Below are 20,836 nucleotides of genomic sequence, written 5' to 3'. Positions count from 1 at the left end.
TCATTTATTTGGGCTCCAAGATCACCGCAGACGGAGACTGCAGCCATGAAATTAAAAGACGCTTGCTCCTTGGGAGGAAAGCTATGGCAAGCCTAGATAGCATATTAAAAAGCAGAGACGTCACCTTGCCGACAAAGATCCGCATAGTCAAAGCTATGGTTTTTCCAGTAGTAATGTATGGCTGTGAGAGCTGGACCATAAAAAAGGCCGAGCGCCGAAGAATTGATGCCTTTGAACTGTGGTGCTGGAGAAGACTCTTAAGAGTTCCCTGGACTGCTAGGAGGTCAAACCAGTCAATCTTAAAGGAAATCAACCCTGATTGCTCATTGGAAGGATCGATAATGAAGCTCAAGCTCAGATATTTTGGCCACCTAATGCGAAGAGAGATCTCTTTGGAGAAGTCCCTGATGCTGGGAAAGATTGAAGGCAAAAGGAGAAGAGGACGGCAGAGGATGAGATGGTTAGATAGCATCACTGAAGCAATGAGCATGAAACTGAGCAAACTCAGGGAGGCAGTGAAGGACAGGAAGGCCTGGCGCAGTATGGTTCATGGGGTCACGAAGAGTCGGACACGACTTAACGACTAAACAACAACAACAAGCTGGGTTAATGAGAGCCAGTTTGGTCTAGTGGGTAAGGCACCAGCCTAGAACCCAAGAGGCTGTGAGTTTAGTCCTGCCTTCTGCATGAAGCCAGCTGTGTGACTTTGGGCCAATCATTCTCAGCCCTAGGAGGAAGGCAAGGACAAACCACTTCCGGAATCTTGCCAAGAAAACTGCAGGGACTAATCCAGGCAGTTGCCAGAAGTCAACATTGATTCCGCACAAAAAAAAAAAAAAGTGAGTTGATACAAGGTTCTATGCCAAAGTGTAACTGTCTAATCTCTGGCTCAATAATTGGCATTTTATCCCTGGGAGGGTGACCAGGCAGGCATCAGGCTTCTCCAATCCGGTGTCCTCCACACACAGCTTCAGACCTTGTCATTTCTAGGCAATAGCTGGGGACGGTGAGAAGTGAAACTGACCATTTCTAGAGGAGGGCAAACTGAGGAAGCCTGGCACAGCTGACAATACGCGGTCGTTGAATACGACTGGTTACTCTCAAGTAGCCTTGCTTCCAACCGCTAGTGACCACTGGGAGCACTGAGCCCCTCCTACATCCTCGTGGGCCTTGTTTTCTTCGCGTGGAACCGCAGACTTAGCTCGGTCCGGCCCTCAGGCACCGGAGTAACCCTCCTGCGCTTTCCCTTCCCGGCATCCCTTGTGAACTGAAGGACGGCGAGCGGGTTCCTCATTGGAGGCGCCTGTCTGATGACGTCACCGACGCGCGGCGAGAGGCGAAGTTTAGTGGGAGCGGAGGGGGCCTCGGGGAGTTGCGCGGGCAGTTCAGTCGCCGGCCAGTGGCTATCTTCCTCCTGCTTCCTGGTCCGCCTCTGATGGTAAGTAGAGGCGAGCGCGGGCTTGGAGGCAGCGGCGGCAGGAGTAACGGGGACGGAGGCTCGAGCCTTCACCCTTTTGCGGGCAGGGTCTGGGGCCTGCCTCCCTCGCTCGTTTCGAGGTTGCCGCCTTAAGCGGTGCTTTCCGAGCAAGGCAGGAATTCTTGGAGATCGCTTTCCTAGCTGATGCCGTTCCTTGAAGCCACAATCCACCCAGGAGGACCTGAGCTGCGAATAAACTATTTAATCCCGGGGTCTTACCTCCGAGTAGCATCCCGAGACTGACGCTGCAGGAATTCAATCTGGAACATGCGCGCCCCTCATTTACTATAAAAAGAAAATGTCCATGACGTTCACATGTCGCGTTTGGCCATGGTTTCTTTATGTGGTTTACTGAATAAACAAGTGATTGAGCCCATATAGTGTGCTAAAACATGGTTTACAAGCACAGTAGTTGGATCCGTAAAACACACTAAGCTAAGCAGATCACGTTATGGGTTAGTGCAGTAGCTAGTTTACCAATTAGGTTCAGTTTTACTAGAAGGTGAGTCCTGTTGTATTTGGAGAGACTACCCATCTGAAGTGCATTGGATTGCATTCTTAATATAAGGCATCTTTCATAAGATAATTGCATGAGGCTTTATCTTCTTGCCTCTGCTTAAGACCATAATGTACAAGATGCTCATACCAGGCTGGTTATGAATGTATGTTTATTTCTGTTTTGAGAAGTTTGTGTTATTCTGAATAGATAACTGTATCGTTTGATAGTTCTATGAAGTAGATCTCCCTAAAAACTTCTCTGTGTTCTCCCACCAACAATTTTCCTATTCCTTCAGTAGGAGACAATTCTGCAATAAAGGGCGACTCAAACAGACAAAAGGCTGTGTCTGAAGAAAACAAGATGGATAAAAAAGCATTTGAGACAGTTCTTGATGAAATTAGAAAGGTAATTAGTGTTTGTACAGTAGGGATATACAGAAGATGAGAGCTTCACTGAGTTTGGAAACAGGTTGGAATGATTATACTGATACTTTTGGCCTAATTATTTAAAGAATTTATACCCACGCTTTTCACCAAATAATTGTACTCAGGATAGCTAACAATAAAAAAATAATTTATGAAATGTGCAGAGTCTTCATATTTGATATACTATTTTCTGATACCCCAACAGGCTTGCATTTTAATTTCCAGTAAGGCTGACAAATACTATTTCTGTGTTTTATAGGCTGTGTTGATGGAATACAAATTAAAAGCAATTGAGTATGTACATGGATACTTTTCTAGTGAACAGGTAATGGAGATAAACTATTTTATAAACCATTACAATGTATGACTAAGGGAAGTTTACTACAGCATGAAACAAGCACTTAAAGGTGCTTTGTTTTCCTTTCAGCATTTGACAGTGAGTGGATTGTGCAAAGAACTCAGGAGAGTTACCTTGATTAATCCAACATTGTAAGAAATGTACTGTATCAGTGAACAACATAAGATGTTTATACTTTATACATTCTAATTTATGCTCTGCTGGATTTGGGAACTGATGCAGGCTTAAGATTGAATGCTCACCCTCAATGTTATAACACCAACATTCAGATTTCAAGTTATAGAAATAAATTATTTACTCATCAACCAAATCTGAATTAAATTTTTACATTCTAATTATTCAACATGTTTATTTCATAGAGATAGTAAATATTCAAATCTTGCTAAATTAGTTATTGCCTATTAAAGATTCAGTTAGAAGGCTTGAAAATGAGAGAAAATGTTTTTACTTCAAGAGAAGGCAGTAGTTCCAAATAAATAAATTATCTTGCACAAATACATGGTGAATTATAGAATGGCTTCTGTTGCAGATTGTTGAGCTGCTGAGGTATTTCTCTTGGGCTGAACCACAGTTAAAAGCAATGAAGGCATTACAGCATGTAAGTTTCTTTGAAACAATGGCTTGTTATAATAATAAATATTATATTAAATATTATCCAGCTGGATAATATTTTTTTTATTTGCCTTTCCTGCATTTATTTGGTTTATAACTTGGTCTCTTTTCTGAGGATAGCATGCTTTAATAACTGATAAAGCATTAAGATATACTGTGATCCAAATTTCTGTTACCAGAAGCTGAAATGTTTGTATTTTGAGCCTAAAACAAGAATGTATTTTGGCTGAGGCAACTTTTCTTTTGTTTCTAGAAAATGGTAGCTGTTTCTGCAGCAAAAGTGGTTAACATCCTCAACTGTTTCACTTTTAGCAAAGACAAGCTTATTGCACTAGAATTGTTGGCCTCGTAAGTATTTGCTGTCGATTTCCTGTTATGCATGCTTTTATTAATACCAGCTTAAGTGTTATTGATATTTAGTTGGATGAAGACTTGATTGATTAAGACACTTTTTCTAAATAGCTGTAACTATCTGGTATTATCTTGCTCTGTACAACCAGTTCTGTATATAAACAATAAATATTTAGAGGAAAATGGCTGTACAGTACTCTGCTCTATATTCAGATTAGCTTTTTGTTTATTATTCCCCTTCTGAAAAATATAATTAAGCAATATTAAGTTATAATATCACGGATTGTGGATATAGGGATTATAAATGGTTTCTCAAACTATTTATTTTATAGCAATATAATTGATGCTCAGAATTACCGTCTTATTGAAGATCTCTTCAGGGTTAGCATGTCTGAGAAGAAGAGATGCAGAAGAATTCTTGAGCAGGTATTAATGCAAGGCTCATGCATAATTTAGAGTTCTTTATAAAACTGTAATGAGAGAAAAAGATCCATGAGCTCTTCTCAGAAGAGATATAGCAGATGTAAGTGGGGAGAATATGAAAGGTGTAGAAATGTTCCAATAGTTTAGAGAAGGAAAATAATTTTCTGAGCTTTAGAAAATTATTAATGTGATTTTTAAAATATATAAATTAGACATCATGTTTACAAAGAGACTGTGGAAAAATGTTTGTAAATATGTCTTCCACAACCTGATACCCTTCCAGCCATGTTGGAATTTCAGCCTCCTTGCTATCTAGGAATTCTGAGAATTGCATTCTTATATCTGGAGGTCACCAAGGTAAGAAAGAGAATGTGACCAAAAGAATTGGGAGATGTCTACTAGAGATTAAAGTTAAGAAAAGGCATTTTGAAAGATTGCTGAAGGATACTGATAGTTTGAGTTAGTTCTTAAGACACCAAAATGTGTGAGGCACATTCACTCGGTAAGTAGGACATATCCTATTTAAACAGAGTCAAAGAAAAAAATCAATTGGGAAGCTCCATAAATAGAGCATAATTTAAAAAGTAAATCTTTTCAAAATAAAGTTGGCAGAGAGAACTCAGAAGCATCATACTGCAACCCAAATAGCCCAGCTTAAGACACTCACAGAGGTTTAAGCAATTGTTTCAAACGTTTGAGGATTCAGACAGTGCTTGTAAGATATGAAAGGTATTTTTCACAGAGTGAATGAAAAATAAATGATAGCAAATCTGATTATGCAAAAGCAAAAGACAGATGAAACAGGCCGTCCCACTCAAATGAGGGAACCAAGCAGCCTGTCACATAATTTGGAAAAAAGAAAGAGCACAAGATTTTTTAAAATCAGTTTCTGTATATACAGCAGTCCCTGAAATACCTTCGCTATGGCTTCCTTACTTTTCTTCAACAAAGATTACTTATCAGAACTTGCCTAACTGGTACTGGCATTGTCTTGCCCTACCACAAATTTCAGAACTACTTTCAGGTAGGGCAAAAAAAGGTGATACAGCAGGCACTATGCTGCGCTTAGGGAATGCCATTCCCAGAGAGAATCTTTATGCAAAATATAAACTTCCTAGGATTCTAAAAAGGGCAGTCCTAGTCTCTGGATAAAACAAAAGAAAAGCCTTGCTGGGCTTTGTCCACAGCTGCCCTCTTTTCCTAGTACTACTGTGTAGTGTAAGTTGAAGGCCTTTGAAAAAAGAAGCAATGCCACGCAAAAACAAGATATGCATGGCCCCACAATAGAGGCTATGCTTGTCTTCATCCTGTTGCAGTAACCATAATATCCCTGGAGTCTGGAAATATGGATATTACGTTAATATTCCCTTTCATGTATCTTATAGAACATGCTGGCTTATCTCACAGTAGTGAGATTCTCATTCTGAGTTTCTCTGTGTTTTTTTGTTTCTTTGTATTCCAGGCTTCCAAAGCAGGGTGCAAAGCACCTCATGCTATGATATCTTCCTGTGGCATGATTCCTGGGAACCCTTATCCAAAAGGGAAGCCTAGCCGCATCAATGGAATTTTTCCTGTATGTATGGTCTTAACCGACCTTTCAGTTTAGTTGAATTTCATGTTGCTGATCAAATGTAGTGGAGGCTCTCTTATCATGCTGTTCTTCATCATATGTATATTTTCCTTTATCTGATAATGGAAAATATACTATTCTCAGATTGCGGACTTTGCATATTTAATATTAATAATCTACATGGATACTTCCGTACAAACTCTGGTTGGGTTCACATATTGTACCAAGCCTTTGTTGTGTTGTGTTGTGTTGTGTTGTGTTTTACTTTACTTTACTTTACTTTACTTTACTTTACTTTACTTTACTTTACTTTACTTTACTTTACTTTACTTTACTTTACTTTACTTTACTTTACTTTAGTGTGTGGTGTGAACCAAACCATTGTGGTTTGTAAACATATTTTATGGTTTATCCATTAACCAGCTAATTTATTTCATAAACCATGATTAAGCAAATCGTGATTTAGTGTATTGCTTGAACCAGATCTATATCTTTGCTTCTGACACATAGAGTTATATGTTATATGTTCACTGATGGGTACTCTTTATTTTATAGGGTTCCCCTGTTAAGAAGGAGAATGATGACTATACTAGTGAAGGCAAGGGAATAGCAGCTCGCATTCTTGGACCATCAAAACCAGTAAGTCACAGTAATGTAGCTATCAAAAAGTATCATTGACTTTGCTGTTGAAAACTGAATAGATTTAGTAGGGAAAAGAATTAACTGAGGTTGAAAATAAGACACCAATTTGTTATGATTATACAACAGATACTGGCTGATATCTAAATCTAAAATTTTGTTCTTTAAAAATCCCTGCCCAGATGTTTATAATATTAGCTATTAAGAAAGAAGAACTTTCATAAAAGGAATGAGAAGAAAGTATTTCAAGTACATTTTGAATTCAAGAAAGCAGAAGTTTGATTATTAAGGACAGACTTTCCCAACCTGGTAACTTCCAACTATTTAGGATTATAATATTTATAATTTGTGCCCAACATTGAGCATGCCTGAGTGGGAAGTCTGGGAATTGCATTCCAACACAGCTGCAGGTTGGGAAAGGCTGCTTAGGCAGGCACTGGCCCCTTTTAGACATTGTTACACCATAGTGAGCCAACCATAGGTTCACCCTCCAAATATATGGCATGTTTCCTCAGTGTATAAATGGTGTGGCACAAGAGGTATGGCCCTACTTTCTCTCTCCGTGCAATTATTAAAGTTATTGAGTTCCCAGGAAAGGGGCAGGAGTGAAAAGAAAGGCAGAAATAAGCCACAATTTAGACTAGCACATCACAGAGATGGAATCACACAGAAAGAAAAGGAAACCTATAGGAGGATGAACCAAGGAGTGAAAAGATTTAACAACAAAAGGGTACCAGTGATGAAGGGAACATAAGAAAGAAGAGTCTTTGTCAAAGCCTGATGTGCCATGGTTGCGCAGTGCTACACTGCCTTGGGTAGCAGTATTTTCATGATAGCTTGATACATAATCTTTGCCTTTCTTGTTTAGGCTCCAGCAACATACAATCCACACAAGCCTGTTCCTTACCCTATTCCTCCTTGTCGACCACATGCAACAATTGCACCAAGTAAGCTTTGCTCCTGTTATTTGACATTGGTCCTAATGTGACCTACTTGGTACATCTGTTAGATAATTAGTAGCCTCATATATATTTATTTATATGTGGATGAATTTGTTTTATCTGAGATTGCTTGCTTTCTAGGTGTTTATTTTATAGTCTTCTCTAATCTTTTCTGATGTTAAAAGCCTCTAATAATGAGTGGTGCTCATAGTTGAAAATTGTTATTTGCTAGAAATTGATGCTTCCACATTCTCTGCTCCTTCCATAAATAGTAATAAAGTAAAAAAAAAAAAAGGAAGGAAGGAAGGAAGGAAGGAAGGAAGGAAGGAAGGAAGGAAGGAAGGAAGGAAGGAAGGAAGGAAGGAAGGAAGGAAGGAAGGAAGGACCAACAGTATGATAATTCTTGCCCAGCATCTTCTTTTCAATCTAATGTATGCCAAGTGAACTTTTCAGTTTTTCTTCCAGACCCAATCAGCAACATTGTTTTATGGGCAACACCCCATATAATATAAATTAAAATATTTTTATTTTTTTTCAGGTAGCACACAGGTAATGTACAATGTTGTTAAATAGCTTTATATAAATAAATAATGTTAAAATATGTTTAAAGCTTTCTGGAGGAGCCATGTCTTTCACATGGACAGATCACATGTGTTATTTAGGGCAAGATAATGAACAGAGCAACCCAATAGGAATATATGCTAGTTTATTATTTCTCCATCCTTCTTTGTCTTCTGTTTCCTTGCCAGGTGCTTACAACAATGCAGGTCTTGTTCCACTGGCTAATGTCATAGCTCCTGGTTTGCCAGCTCCACCACCATATACTTCTAGTAATGTAGGAACAGGTAAAACAGGTATCCTTGGAAAGCCCAGGGTGATTGGTTTATGCTTCAGACAAGCCAAAAAATGAGAAAGAACATGTAGGGGACTAAGACAGCTATCCTGCTCTTGGCTCCAGCAAGCTACTGCCAGGCTCCCTCAGCTCATCCGCAGCTGCAACCATTCTGAAAGGGGAACATCAAATGAAATGCATCTACCAAGATTTTTCTTCATTGCTTCACCTAGAGATGCTTCTGCTGTTGAGGCAGAAATGTGAGAAGAATCTCAGTGGGGGCATTAGTAAAAGGGAAGCTTCAACCAGGAGGATGGGCTTTTTTAACTAGATGGAGCCTATAAGTTATTTGAGCCAATTATTCCAATTATAGCAGAAGTAAATGGTTATTCTCCCTAACATTGTTGCACCCAGATTTTACTGACCAGACACTTTACTGGGCCTTGAGAAAAAAATGTTTTGGTTCTCCCTTCAGATCAATGAGTGCTAATCAAAGCAGCATAGAGAATGTCTTAGATTTTTGTTTGCATTTGATAGGTAATTGGTGAGTATTCTTCCTTAATTCATTATACTCTTTACATAGAAAATGAAGAACTTTCCAATCAAGCAAAATCTTCCCAAAGCCAAGGTAAGCTGTCCATTTACAAAGGCAAGCTATTATAATTTAAAATACATAAATTTGAAAAATATGTGTTGCAGATTTTAAAAAATAGCAATTTTAAAATAAGGTATTAAATGTGCCAAATTTGCTGATTAGAGTTTCTTTTTCTGATAGTGGATCTCATGTTGTACTCAGTACTGGATATATATCATATTGGGAATTACTGTGACAGATTCACTGTGTTTGTTCCTATGTTTGATTAGATAATAAGATTTGGATGGACTCTGAAGCTATTTACTGTTAATGCTGGGTGTTATTTCTGCAGTGAGATGACTTGATACTTTATTAGCTGAAAGCTTTTGTTTAGCACAAGTGGGTAAAAACTGTGTTTGCTCTCATCAGCAGGTAGTTGAATTTCCTCTTAAGAATAAGATGCAAGTTCCCCTCTTTATAAGTTTTTAAAAAAATGTTTATGCTTTGAAAGTAAGCCCCACTGAGCTTATATTTGAGTAAACATGCACTGGCTTGTACTTTTTAAAAAAAAATCCTTTCTTTAACTATTTACAATACAATGAATGCAGTATAAAAGCAGAGTACATGTAACCTTATTTCTTGTATTAAAGTATCAAGGAACAATTAAAGTATCAAGTAAACAATTAAGCTTTTGTTTAATGATTAAGATTAAACCATTAAACTCAGTGTGAACCAGAAATAAATGGGGAGAATGAAAATGTGTATAAAAGTCATTCTGCCTTTCACATGCTTTTGCATACTGTTCTCTGCAGTATGTCTCAAATGTGAATGGTACAACATGTATGGCACTGTATTATTCTGGGGTCATATCACAGATGAGGGCAGAATTATTTCCCACTACTTGCTGGAAAGGTGAATGGCTGTTCTTTTCTTCGATAGAAAAAAACAAGGTGCATTACACACAACTTTTTAAAGTCTCCATTGACAGACATTCCATGAGAGAATACAGTTTCTAACCCTATCCAGCTATAATGGATTTCCTGGATAATTGCAATTTTGTCCCCTTGTATCCATTTACCCTTCCCAGAGTGAAAAGAATTTCTGAACAGACTTGCTATTTGAAAATTCTTGTCTCACAAGAAAATTAGAAAGCAGCGGTGATGGTCATGGATCCAATTACTGTACTTAATAAGATTGCTCTAAAGTCAGAAAAATTTTTCTCCCTGTTTAACAGAATTAGTCAGAGGGTATGTTCTGTAATGCAGTTGCTTAATATCAACCATTTTTATCTAGAATTAATAGTTCCCCATCTTTGCTGTATAGCTCCTTCCCATTATGTTTTCTGGAGTAATACTCCTTTTCTCTATTCTTTCTAAACTATAAAAACTCCAGAGGTTTTAAAGCATTACGAGTTCATCAGGCCTATTTAGTACAATTGAGTTCCTTCTACTTTCAGTGGTATTTATGTATTTATGTTTGCGTACCATCAGATCAGACTGACTCACAATGGTCTACAGACAAAACTAAAATAAAATTAAGTTGGTAAGAAGAAATTATGAGGATAAAATAGGTCCCTCAAGTTTTGAAAAATCTTAAGGTATCTAATTTACAGTATAAAACCCTCTCAATAATCAGACTGGAAAAGTTGTTCAAAATAGGAGACTTAATTGCATTGCAAGCAAGAAATGAGCAACCACAGAAGCTTGAGCTCGTGAAGGCTGTGTGACAATTGATTGGGATTTTTAAAATGCCCAACTCCAGATTACTCTGGACACTGTACATAATAAAAAATGAAACAATAAAAAAAAAGCATCTAGGAAAAAAAACATGTAAAATAGAACCAAAACATGCCAGCTCTTAAATTTTTAAAACAGCCATATTGTTAAAGCAACAAAAGCTAGCATGGGGATATGGGACCAAAATTAGTACTGAATTGATTTTGCTTGTCCTGCAGTTTAACAGTTCAGACAGCAGTAACTGAACCAGTGATTTTGTCTCATTTTGCATACCATTTTGCTTTTTGGTAGTTGTAGTAGCATCTTTTATTTTGCTCCTATGCTGGTCCATTGCTATGTAAACTGTGTTAGAATGCATTCATGTTGAATACAAGCATTTCTGCTGCTTCCCAAGAATTCTTACTGGTTTTGTTTCTTTCCAGCTTTTGCCACACAAATGAGTCATCTCTTTGCACCTCATGGTTCTAATCCTGCTGCTACTCCAGCCCCAACCCCATCATCAGTTAAGGCAATAAGCCACTCATCAGCACTTCCATCTCCAACCGTCCCAGGGATAAGCATGTCCAACCCTGTCTTTCCCGTCTTCCCTGGGCAGGTTATCTCCTCCGTCCATCCACCTCAACCATCAACTCCAGTCCCTACTGTTGTCAAATCCCATTCGCTGCCTGCGGTTCCTGCCACATCTGCTCATTGTGCCACCACCACTCCTCTCCCTGCATCTTTCTCTGGGCTAGCTTCTGTGCTGCCTGCCGCTGCAGCACCCCAAGGGCTCTCCACACTGTGTGCCACCCCTGCACCTAACGAAGCCTTTGCATCTGTCTCTGCACCCTTCGCCAGCCTTCCTTTTTCTGCAGCATCTGTCACTGCCCCAGCTAATAATCCTAATTCATTGTCATCTGCTTTTGCTGGCCTGCCTTTGTCCTTGACCCCCACTCCTCAGGGAGTAGCCAGCCCTATTTCATCTACCATTGCCAGTTCTCCTGCCACTAGTTTACCATGCCCACTTAATTTACCTAATCCACTTTTATCAGCTTTAAAGGGTTTTCTCTCAGTAAATGATAGCTCATTAATTAATTCAAGCGCTCTGCCTTCAGCTGTGACCGCTGAGCTTGCTTCTTTATCTGGTCTTCTCAGTCAGAACTCTGAAGCCTCCTCTTCATCCAGTAGCAAATGTTATACTCCAACTGCTACCTCTTCCCTTCAGTATCCTTCCACTCCAGGACTCTCCGTTTTCTCAGGGCTCCCCCCTCAACCAGGAGGGAGCAATAGCGCAACTTCTCCTGCATTGCCATCACAGTCCCCTTTAACCACATTGCCATCATCCAATTTGCCAGTCAGTTGTGGCTCCTCAGTCGCTCTTCCACATTGTCCAAGCCCTGCCAATCCTGAACAAGAAGTTTCCTCCGCTCCAGCTGCCCCAGCAATTCCGGCTCTTGTTAAAACAGAACCCACGAGCCCCACTCTTTCAGGTCTCAAAGGCCCAACACCTTCTGCTGGGCCTAGTCACAGCACTTCAGGCTTGCCAGCCCTTGGGCATGCCTATACCTCAGCCACTTCATTGCCATGTAGCTTAAGTAGTTCCCTTAATCCAGCACTTTCCTCTTTGAGTTCTCCTCTGAACAGTTCCCCATCTATTGCCCCCCATGCTTCATCCACGCCAGTATATAATGCACTTCCTCCTTTCACTTCCTTGACCAACAGCTTTGCTTTTACTGGCAATCCAGCACTTACCCCGACAGGGTCTCTGTTGCCCATTCCACCTACCACTACTTCTGCACCACACGTCAGCTCCTCAGCCACTGTTCTCCCACCACTCATTGCCACAGCAGCTGCTCCAGCTCCACCATTCTCCCTTAACTTGTGCAGTGCCGTCTCTTCCCTGTTTTCTGTTCCTCAAGTGCCACTAGGTTCATGCAACTCATCCTTCCCTCCTTTCCCTGTCTCTAACACACCCTCTGTCACTCCTGCTCTCCCTTCTTTCCCTGGGCTCCAGGCATCTTCTACAGTAGCAGCAGTTGCACCACTGCCAGCAGCTGCCACAGCCCCATCTCCAGCTCCAGTGCTGCCAGGGTTTGCCTCGGCCTTTAGCTCAAACTTCAACTCTGCACTTGTTGCACAGGCTGGGTATGTTTACTCCAAAAAGTCAAAGTGAAAGTCTAAGTGTGAGTGATAAAATATTGATAATTATTATGCTTACTTTCTTAGTTCTCTTTGTTATTTTTAAATATTGACAGATCCTGTCTGTGGTTTCTCTTAATTTCCTTAATCTAGCAGGGTAAGACTTATCCTAGTAGAGGATATATGATTTTTAAAAAATGGATTGGAATCTTTGAGAGATATTCTAATTAGGAATAAAATATTGGGATATATCTACCACAACTCCAAATAAACATGTTCACATTGAAAACACTTTTTGATCAAAGGCTGATTGATTGATTGATTGATTCCATACATTGTGTCTGTGTAAGCTGTATGGTCATAGCTTGGAATGTAACAATTGTCAAACTGTCTGTATTGTTGCAATGTGTGGAACTGAAAATGTTCTACTTCTGCATTTTTCAGCCTGACTTCTGGACTTCAGGCTCCTGGGAATACAGTTTTTCCAGGACTCCTCTCTCTTCCTGGCATCCCTGGACTTGCTCAGAGCGCAACGCAGTCTTCCCTGCAGGAACTTCAGCACAGTGCAGCTGCACAGTCAGCATTACTGCAGGTAAAACAATATATAAACAGAAAAGATAGGCATTAAGAATAGAGAAATGACAAGAAAACAATACAGAGTGTTCTGACTTCTGCAGTGAGAATAGAAGTATTATATGTACATCTGTACAGAAAAGACATTAAATTTTTATTTTATTTTGGTTATTTAACAATTTGATGTGAGGAAGAAACATCAGGGATTGTTCAGCGGAGGCAGAGAATTATTTTGGTGGAAAAATATCTAAATTTTACAAAATGAGTGGTTTCATGTTATAGGCCATTATGTGGAATGCATGGTTCACTTGTGGGTGTAAATTGCTACATTTCCATAGCCTAGTTGGAACTAATGACCTCCACATGGAATGGATCAGCCAAGATGGCCTGTCCCAGGTAGCTTCTGGATCTCTTACAGATTTCCAGCAGGTGCTTGGATTCAAATAGTCAGATCATCAGCCCCCAGAGATTGTTTGTGTAATAAAGCTCTTGACAACAGAATAGTTGCTTTCTGCTGATAGAGATGCATAATTGTGGAATCTTGTATGAAATCAGACATCTGTTTTAGATTTTTTTTAAAAATGCAAGTTTCTGGTGCCATGGTTATACATTTCAGCATAGCTTCCCCAAGCTAGCATCCTACATATATGTTGGGCTTTCAGAATTCTGTCAGCATGGCCTTTAACTGGGAATTCTGGGAACTGAAGTCCAACACCTCTGGAAGTCACCAGTTTATTCTGTATGTGATAACAGAGATTCTGGTCATCAAAGTGAAGTTTCATTGCCTCATATCTATTATAATTGTAGCTGTATTTCTCTATCAGTATGCCAATACTATTGCTGTATCATAAATGTCCTTGTCCATTAATACCAAATTCTTCCATTAAGAACTAAGTCTGAAATTTATGCAGGTGCATGTAAGCTAGGTAACTTTCATATTGCATCTTCTGAAATATTGAGTTAAACTTTCTGAGAGTTGTATTGTACTTTTCTTGCTGGCAAATTTGGATTTTGGAAGCGCCAAGGGTCAAGCTTGTAGACATACTATTAATTTCTTTTTTGTTTGTTTGAAGATACACTCTGCTTCTGCTCTAGAAAACTATGCCCCTCAGTCTGATGGTTTCAGTACATATCCCCCAGCAGCAGGAACACCTGGAACACCCTTTTCAGTGCAGGCAAGTCTTCCCCAGAGTGGATGGCAATAAAGAACATCAATTTCACCTGTAGAAAGAAGAATGCTGTAAAACCTGATGATGCTTTCTTAGGAAAATATGTTTTCAGTACATATCATTCAAGAGGGATTTCAAATACAGTAGCTGTTTCTGAAATAGTATCAAAATTGGATTTTTTACTTCATATCAATGACTCTAGGAAGTCTCTATTCCATTTTACATAGTAAACTCTGAGGATACTTTGATCCAGGTAGGATTTCTAAAATCCAAAATAACTGGGTCATTGAAAAAAAGTTTTTGCTGTGATATCAGTGTTTTACAGACTGTTGAAAATCACTGCAATGCATGAGGTATATATACTGATAAAAAGAAAATGTAGTTTGAACTCCCTGCCTACCCCCTCAACTCCTTTTAGAGATTAGACCTTGTGCATCTGCCTACTTAATTTAGGCTGAGCGGATTTGCACTTCTCAGAACTTTCTGCCTTGTACTGTAGAATCAATTCTAGTCTTTTTTCGTTCTTTTTTTAATTGCTTATCCATTACTGGTTACTCTGATATTTGTTACTCAAAGTTCTACTACTTACCTATTTGTCTCAGGCCTTTATTCCATCCTTCCCAGGCTGGTACCTTCCAGATACCTTGGCATTTCAGCTTCAGCATAGCTGCGTTTTTGATGGTGTAATCCCAACACACCTGGAGGGTACTAAATAGGGAAGGCTGTTTTTACTTATATTTGCAATCTACCTCCCATTTGTATTTTTTTTCAGTCTTCTAGGATACCAGAAGCCTGCTGTAGATATGTATTTTTTTAATGTGCAACTTTAGATTTAAGTGTACAGTTCCCTTCAATCAGTAGGAACTACATTTTATAGATTATAGTTTAAGTTCCATTATAAACAAGTGTTTGTATCCAATTCATGAACAAGGCACTGGTAACAACACTTCTAATGGGTCCAATGTGGCCCATCAAATACTGTCAAACATATTGAAGAGCTTTTGATTTGTGAATCAAGTATTCACTTTATTTATGAGAACAAAACAAATGCACATATTGTTGTCAGATTTGAATAAATTATGTGGTTAAATTCTGAAAACTTTAAATTTTTAAATAAGTGGAGCTGGGCTTGCAAGCAGACTCCTTCCAATGACACTCGGGGGAGCCAAAATAATAAAAAATATGTTTATTATATTGGCTTTTTAAATTTAAGACCAATTATTCTAGTTATGAATTGTGCAATACAAAATAACATTGTTGCTGTTTTAATTAAGTCTTCTGTACTATTTTGTATGGAATTGGGAAAGCTGTGGCCCTTCAGCTGTTCCTGTAGCGCACCTCCTAACTTCCTTTAAAGTTGGCCGTGCTTCTTAAAGGTTGCTGGGAGTTGTAGTTCAGCAACAACTAGAAGACCACAGCTTCACCAGCCTTGATTCAGCATCTGTCGTGATGAATATAACCTCCCCCTTATTATCTCTAAGATCATTTTGATCATGTTTTAGATCTACAGTAGAGATGATACTTGATGTTAAAATTTTAATGTGAACTTGATGCACTTTGTTAAAGTGCACAGCTTAACGTTTTTTCTAAAGGTGAAAGTCTACTGAATGGTATTACTAACGTAGAAGCTTTCCCCAGGTAAGCAGGCATGGAGAACGCTAATGTGTATATAGCTGTATTTTTATAAAGTTTTTTTTAAATAAAATGCATAGCAGTGAAACATGTTTCTAAAATAGACTCTGAATAAACAGTTCTTTACAAACCTGCCTTGAGTGGTCAGTTTTTTACAGAATGAAATAATTAATATAAGCAATTCTAATATAGGTTTAATATCCAGTTTAGTCATTCTACCAACAAAACAGTCACTGCTGTTAAATCAAATTGGCTCTTACCCCTGCTACTAGCCATGTACATGTGTTCTTATATCCATACCACTCCCACCATTCCCTTTTAAAGTAAGCAATGTTATGCAGAACACACAAAAAAAGTAAGCCAAAGTATAAAAGGTATCAGATATGAAAAGGAACTATAACTAAAACTAGCTTACACCAACACCATTCACTATACCTCTCTATAACTTTCTATCATTGCAAACCATCTTTGCTTCCCCAATATTCATATACTGCCTTTTGTTCTTTAAACTCTTCACCTCTTTCATTTTGAGGATCTCATCAACTCCATTCAAACACAATTTCTCAGCCTTCTCTTTCCTCTCGGCCTATTCACACTTCCTTCATATATGGGTTTTCTTATCAACACTCATTCTTTCTCTCCATATGACCAAGCCTTCTCAATGTATTTCTTTCATACCATTCATAGAAGCATACTACGTATGGGTTGCAAAATGTCCGCCAGGGTGCTGACAGGCATTGCTATTTTTTAAAATAAATTTTTATTCGTTTTTTAACAAACAATATCAGGTAATTACATTAACATAAATCCAAGATACATATAGAGGGGAAAAAACAAAAAAGAGAAACTACAGAAATTACAAAAGAGATCTACTGCAATGTGAATAAAGAGACAGGTACTGTACATATGAAAATTTGCCATATATATAAAGTATACCAGATTATTGTCTATTGCTATTGAGATAAATCATAAAATCCATCCAAATTTGATAAAATTGTGATTCCTGACTCTTACGTCTCATTAGTGATTTTTTTTCTAATGTAACAGTTGAAGAGGCTTTGTTAAGCCACAACTCAATTGTTAGGTTATCTAGAGTTTTCCAATGGTGCACAATTATTATTTTGGCTATTAAGATAATAAGTTCTTTATTTTTAAGCTTATGGTTTGGTCCTGTAAATAAATGCGGTAAGCCTAACTCTGGGGAGCATTCAATTCCTTGATTAGTGATAGTACTTATCTCCCCAAAGATTTTATGCCAAAAGGATATAACTTTATCGTCTGACCACCAGAAATGAAAAAAAAACCTTTTTGTTCCTTTTGGTTGTTCTAAATTATGAAGCATTAAATTCTCGAAGTTGGTATAGGGCCATGTTGCTGAAGCTGTAATGCTTCTATTGCCCAAAAGAAATTTGAGTTGATACCAAAAGAACCGTGGTAGCTTATCACTTATTTATTGCTCAATTTGATTTTTATTGAAAGGTTCCCTATTACTATGAAAACTTTTTAGTTTATAAAGATTATGTTCTCTGAAAGATTTCATTTTAGCCAAACCATAATAATCCTGATCAATATATGTTATTAGAGGAGTTAAAAGAGAAGTATATAGCTCAGGTAGCCAGTAAAGCTTATGATATGACTACAAACAATACTTTAGAGATAGGCAAAGCTCAAAAGAGTATTTCTGAAATAAAGATTGAGTTGGCTGATTTACAGGATCATAGCAGGAGAAATAACTTACGGATCAAAGGAGTATCAGAGAAAACTGAAACAACCAATCTGATGACTTATCTCTAAAATTAACGACCTGAGCTTTGATTTGAACTTAACGGATAAAGATATTGAATGTGCTCACCAGTTTTACTCTCCTAGGAATGTATAGAAACCTAGAGACATTTTGGTCAGATTTGTAAATTCAAATATAAAAGATAAAATTATAAGAAAATCACTTGAACTGGAAGAGATTAAATGGGACAGTGAGAGAATATTCTTCCAAGATATCAACATAGCTACTTTGCAGCAAAGAAAAGGATTCAAACCACTGACAGAAAAACTTATGCAGAATGGGATTTGACACAAGAGGGGATTCCCTTTAAAGTTAATTGTTTTTATGTCACAAGGACGAAAAGTTATTTCTACTTTGACTGAGATGCACAACATGTTGGCAGAGCTCTGTAACAAGGGATGAAGGAAGCAATCCATGACTTGTCCTTGGAACTGTGGAAAGCAGGCTCAACCACAAACTGAAGATTAGGTAACGCTGTGTCCCAAGAATCACACAAGACAGTCCGGAGATCAGCTCAGCTTCTTTATTAGCTAGCAGCCAATAGAATCTCGCCAGACTACCTCTAAGTCCCCAACAAGAGCAACTATAACCATCAAGCCCTTAGGGAGGGGCCAGTCTCTTCCTCCTTACTTTCACAGTCCAGCTGGGGGCTGAGGAGATGCTTGGAATCTCTCTTCCCCCTCCCTGTAACCTTGAAGCTCCACTCCAGAATCCTCCCCACTCATGCCTTCCATCACACGCTGCATCGAGCTGTGGAGTAAAAGAAATTATATTGACTATATTACTCTTTTTTAATTTTTAGGTTTAGAGGAAGGGGGAAAGGGAGGGAGTTGAGTAAGAGTAAAATAATAATGTAGGTAAAACTATGGCTAAGAAACTATGGTAATTAAATTTGGGAATTCATTGTAAATAGTAGTAATAGTAAATAAATTCATTGGCTGGTGAGGGGGAGAAGGAATCTCGCTAGGTCACACACACCCTTAAACCCTGAAGAGGATCCTTAAAGGATCCTCTGTGATTTTTTTGCTATCAATCTAAGTGGGTTTGGGGGGGTAGGGAGGTTGGATATGGAGGACAGTGTGGGGATGGGTTGGGGGAGAGATAAGGGAGGACAGTGATTTTCAAAGTGGGGAGGGAGAAGGGGAGAAGGGTATTAATGCAGGGAATAGAACACTAATAGAACACAATGTTATACATGCTCTTTATAATATCAAGCAACTTATTGATAGATTTTGTGAGAAATAAGCTTTCAACGATTTTCTGGATGTGAGATAATCTTAACTGCATAGAGAAATTAGAGAAGTTCTAAAAAACTTCTCTTTAGGTAATGTAGGCAATGGGAGAACAATGTAAATTATTTCTTTAAATGTTAGAGGTCTGGGAGATCCTATTATGAGGCAAAGGATTGTTAATTATGTCAAATCATTTAAACCTCGTGGTTATGTTACTAGAAACACAACAAATAGGCTGAATGATAGGTATTTTGATAAACGGTTTTTTGCACAAGGATCTAAGGGGAGTAGCTATTCTCAAAGCTGGCATAAATTTCAGGGTTCAAAAGATTCTAAGGATAGGGAAGGTAGAGAGAGAGAGAAGGGGAATTTGATATTATTTAGCATCTATTTATGTTCCTAATCAGGGTCAGATTGGTTACAAAAGATTATGAATAGTAAAAAAAGTAATACAGATAATTTTATAATAGGAGGGGACTTCTATATTGATGCATTAAAACCTCAGATTGGAATGTATAAGAGATTTCAAGCCTTAATGCATAGTCTTGGACTCATAGATACATGGATAATTATGAACCCAGCAACAAAAGTACATACATTTTATTCAAATAGGCATATAGCTCATTCTAGGATACACTATATATGGATATCTGAAACTTTTTCAAATTTTCTGCAACAAGTTAAAATTGCACCAATACTTATATCAGATCATGCTCCAGTGACTATTACTCTTAAATTAGAAGAGATTGTTCCATTTACTTATAATTGGCATTTCATCCTATAATACTATACAATGTAGCAACAAGGCAAAGACTAACTCAAACTTTGAGAAACTTTTTTCAAGGAAATCATACAAATGAAACATCAGTAAGAACAAGACAGGATGCTATGAAGGCAATATTAAGAGGAGAGTGTATAAACCAGATAAGCATGATTTTTTAAATCATTTTAATCATCAGCACAAAAGGCAAGTTAGCTTTATTTAGAAATTAACAATTTATTAGCAAACTATAACAGAACTCGATCAGATAGTATTTACAAACAGATAGCAAATTAAAGGAGAGAGCTGGATGACTTGGAGACAGATAAAAATCTCAGATGATTTTTGCCAAGCAAAGATCCTACAAACATGATAATAAAAATTCTAGAATACTAGCAAACAAATTGAAAAAAGCTAAGGAGAAAAATGTATTAGTGCAATTAAAAATGGCAATGGTCAAATTGTGACCAAAACCAAAGGTATAAGTGAACAATTCAAACTTTTTTTCAACAATAATATTCTTCAAATAATCCATCATCAATAAAAATTAATATTTAAATAGATTAACATTCCCAGAATTGGCTCCATAAGATACACAATTTATGGAATCTTTTTCTATTTCAGAAATTACTTAAGTCTTCAATACTATTCAAAATTGAAAATCTCCTTGCCCTGATAAATTGTCAGAGGAATTTTATAAAGAATTTAAAGAGATCTTAATACCTGAATTTCTATTTTTATGCAATATTTTGCACCAAGGGAAACCTTTACCAGAATCTTGGAAACAGTCTAAGATCATTTTGATCCTTAAATCGGGTAAAAATTCCCAGGATTTGGCATCTTATAGGCCCATTTCACTTCTCGCAGATTATAAAATGTACATTAAACTGTCAGCTAACCAGTTAAAAGTGATTATAGGTAAAATTATTCATATGGATCATTCCAGCTTCATTCCAAATCAAAATATATCTACCCCTATCAGGCAATTATTAAATATTATACACATTAGTAAAATTAATAAATCTACATTAGCCATGTGTTCTTTAGATATTATTTAAAGCCTTTGATTCTCTGTAACTACGATTTTTAAAACAAATGTTAATTAAATTTAAATTTGGGGCTGGCTTTTGTA

At 37.8% G+C, this 20,836-nt stretch overlaps 1 protein-coding gene across 3 annotated transcripts; it reads left to right on the top strand.

Annotated features, from left to right (window-relative positions):
* Positions 1 to 892: 892 nt before the first annotated feature.
* PROSER1 (proline and serine rich 1) lies at positions 893 to 14,335 on the top strand. Of its 3 annotated transcripts, none has more exons than XM_025173117.2 (14): positions 893 to 1,438; positions 2,272 to 2,381; positions 2,661 to 2,726; positions 3,289 to 3,357; positions 3,625 to 3,719; positions 4,055 to 4,148; positions 5,608 to 5,718; positions 6,271 to 6,354; positions 7,223 to 7,301; positions 8,045 to 8,140; positions 8,711 to 8,755; positions 10,860 to 12,561; positions 13,000 to 13,147; positions 14,202 to 14,335. In XM_025173117.2, the coding sequence occupies exons 2-14, from the start codon at positions 2,337 to 2,339 to the stop codon at positions 14,331 to 14,333; spliced, it is 2,766 nt and encodes a 921-aa protein (XP_025028885.1). In that variant the 5' UTR covers positions 893 to 1,438; positions 2,272 to 2,336; the 3' UTR covers positions 14,334 to 14,335. The 3 variants fall into 3 exon arrangements, with proteins under 3 accessions (XP_025028885.1, XP_025028884.1, XP_007438154.1); XM_025173116.2 differs by having other exon boundaries at positions 895 to 1,438; positions 2,275 to 2,381; positions 8,045 to 8,149; XM_007438092.4 differs by having other exon boundaries at positions 896 to 1,438; positions 8,045 to 8,149.
* The last annotated feature ends 6,501 nt before the right edge of the window (positions 14,336 to 20,836 follow it).

The sequence above is a fragment of the Python bivittatus genome, unplaced genomic scaffold, assembly GCF_059951505.1.
Source record: "Python bivittatus isolate LINGU-HERP-01145 unplaced genomic scaffold, Pbiv_v1 ctg000480_np1212, whole genome shotgun sequence".
Lineage (NCBI taxonomy): Eukaryota > Metazoa > Chordata > Lepidosauria > Squamata > Pythonidae > Python > Python bivittatus.
This window is presented reverse-complemented; position numbering and strand designations above follow the sequence as displayed.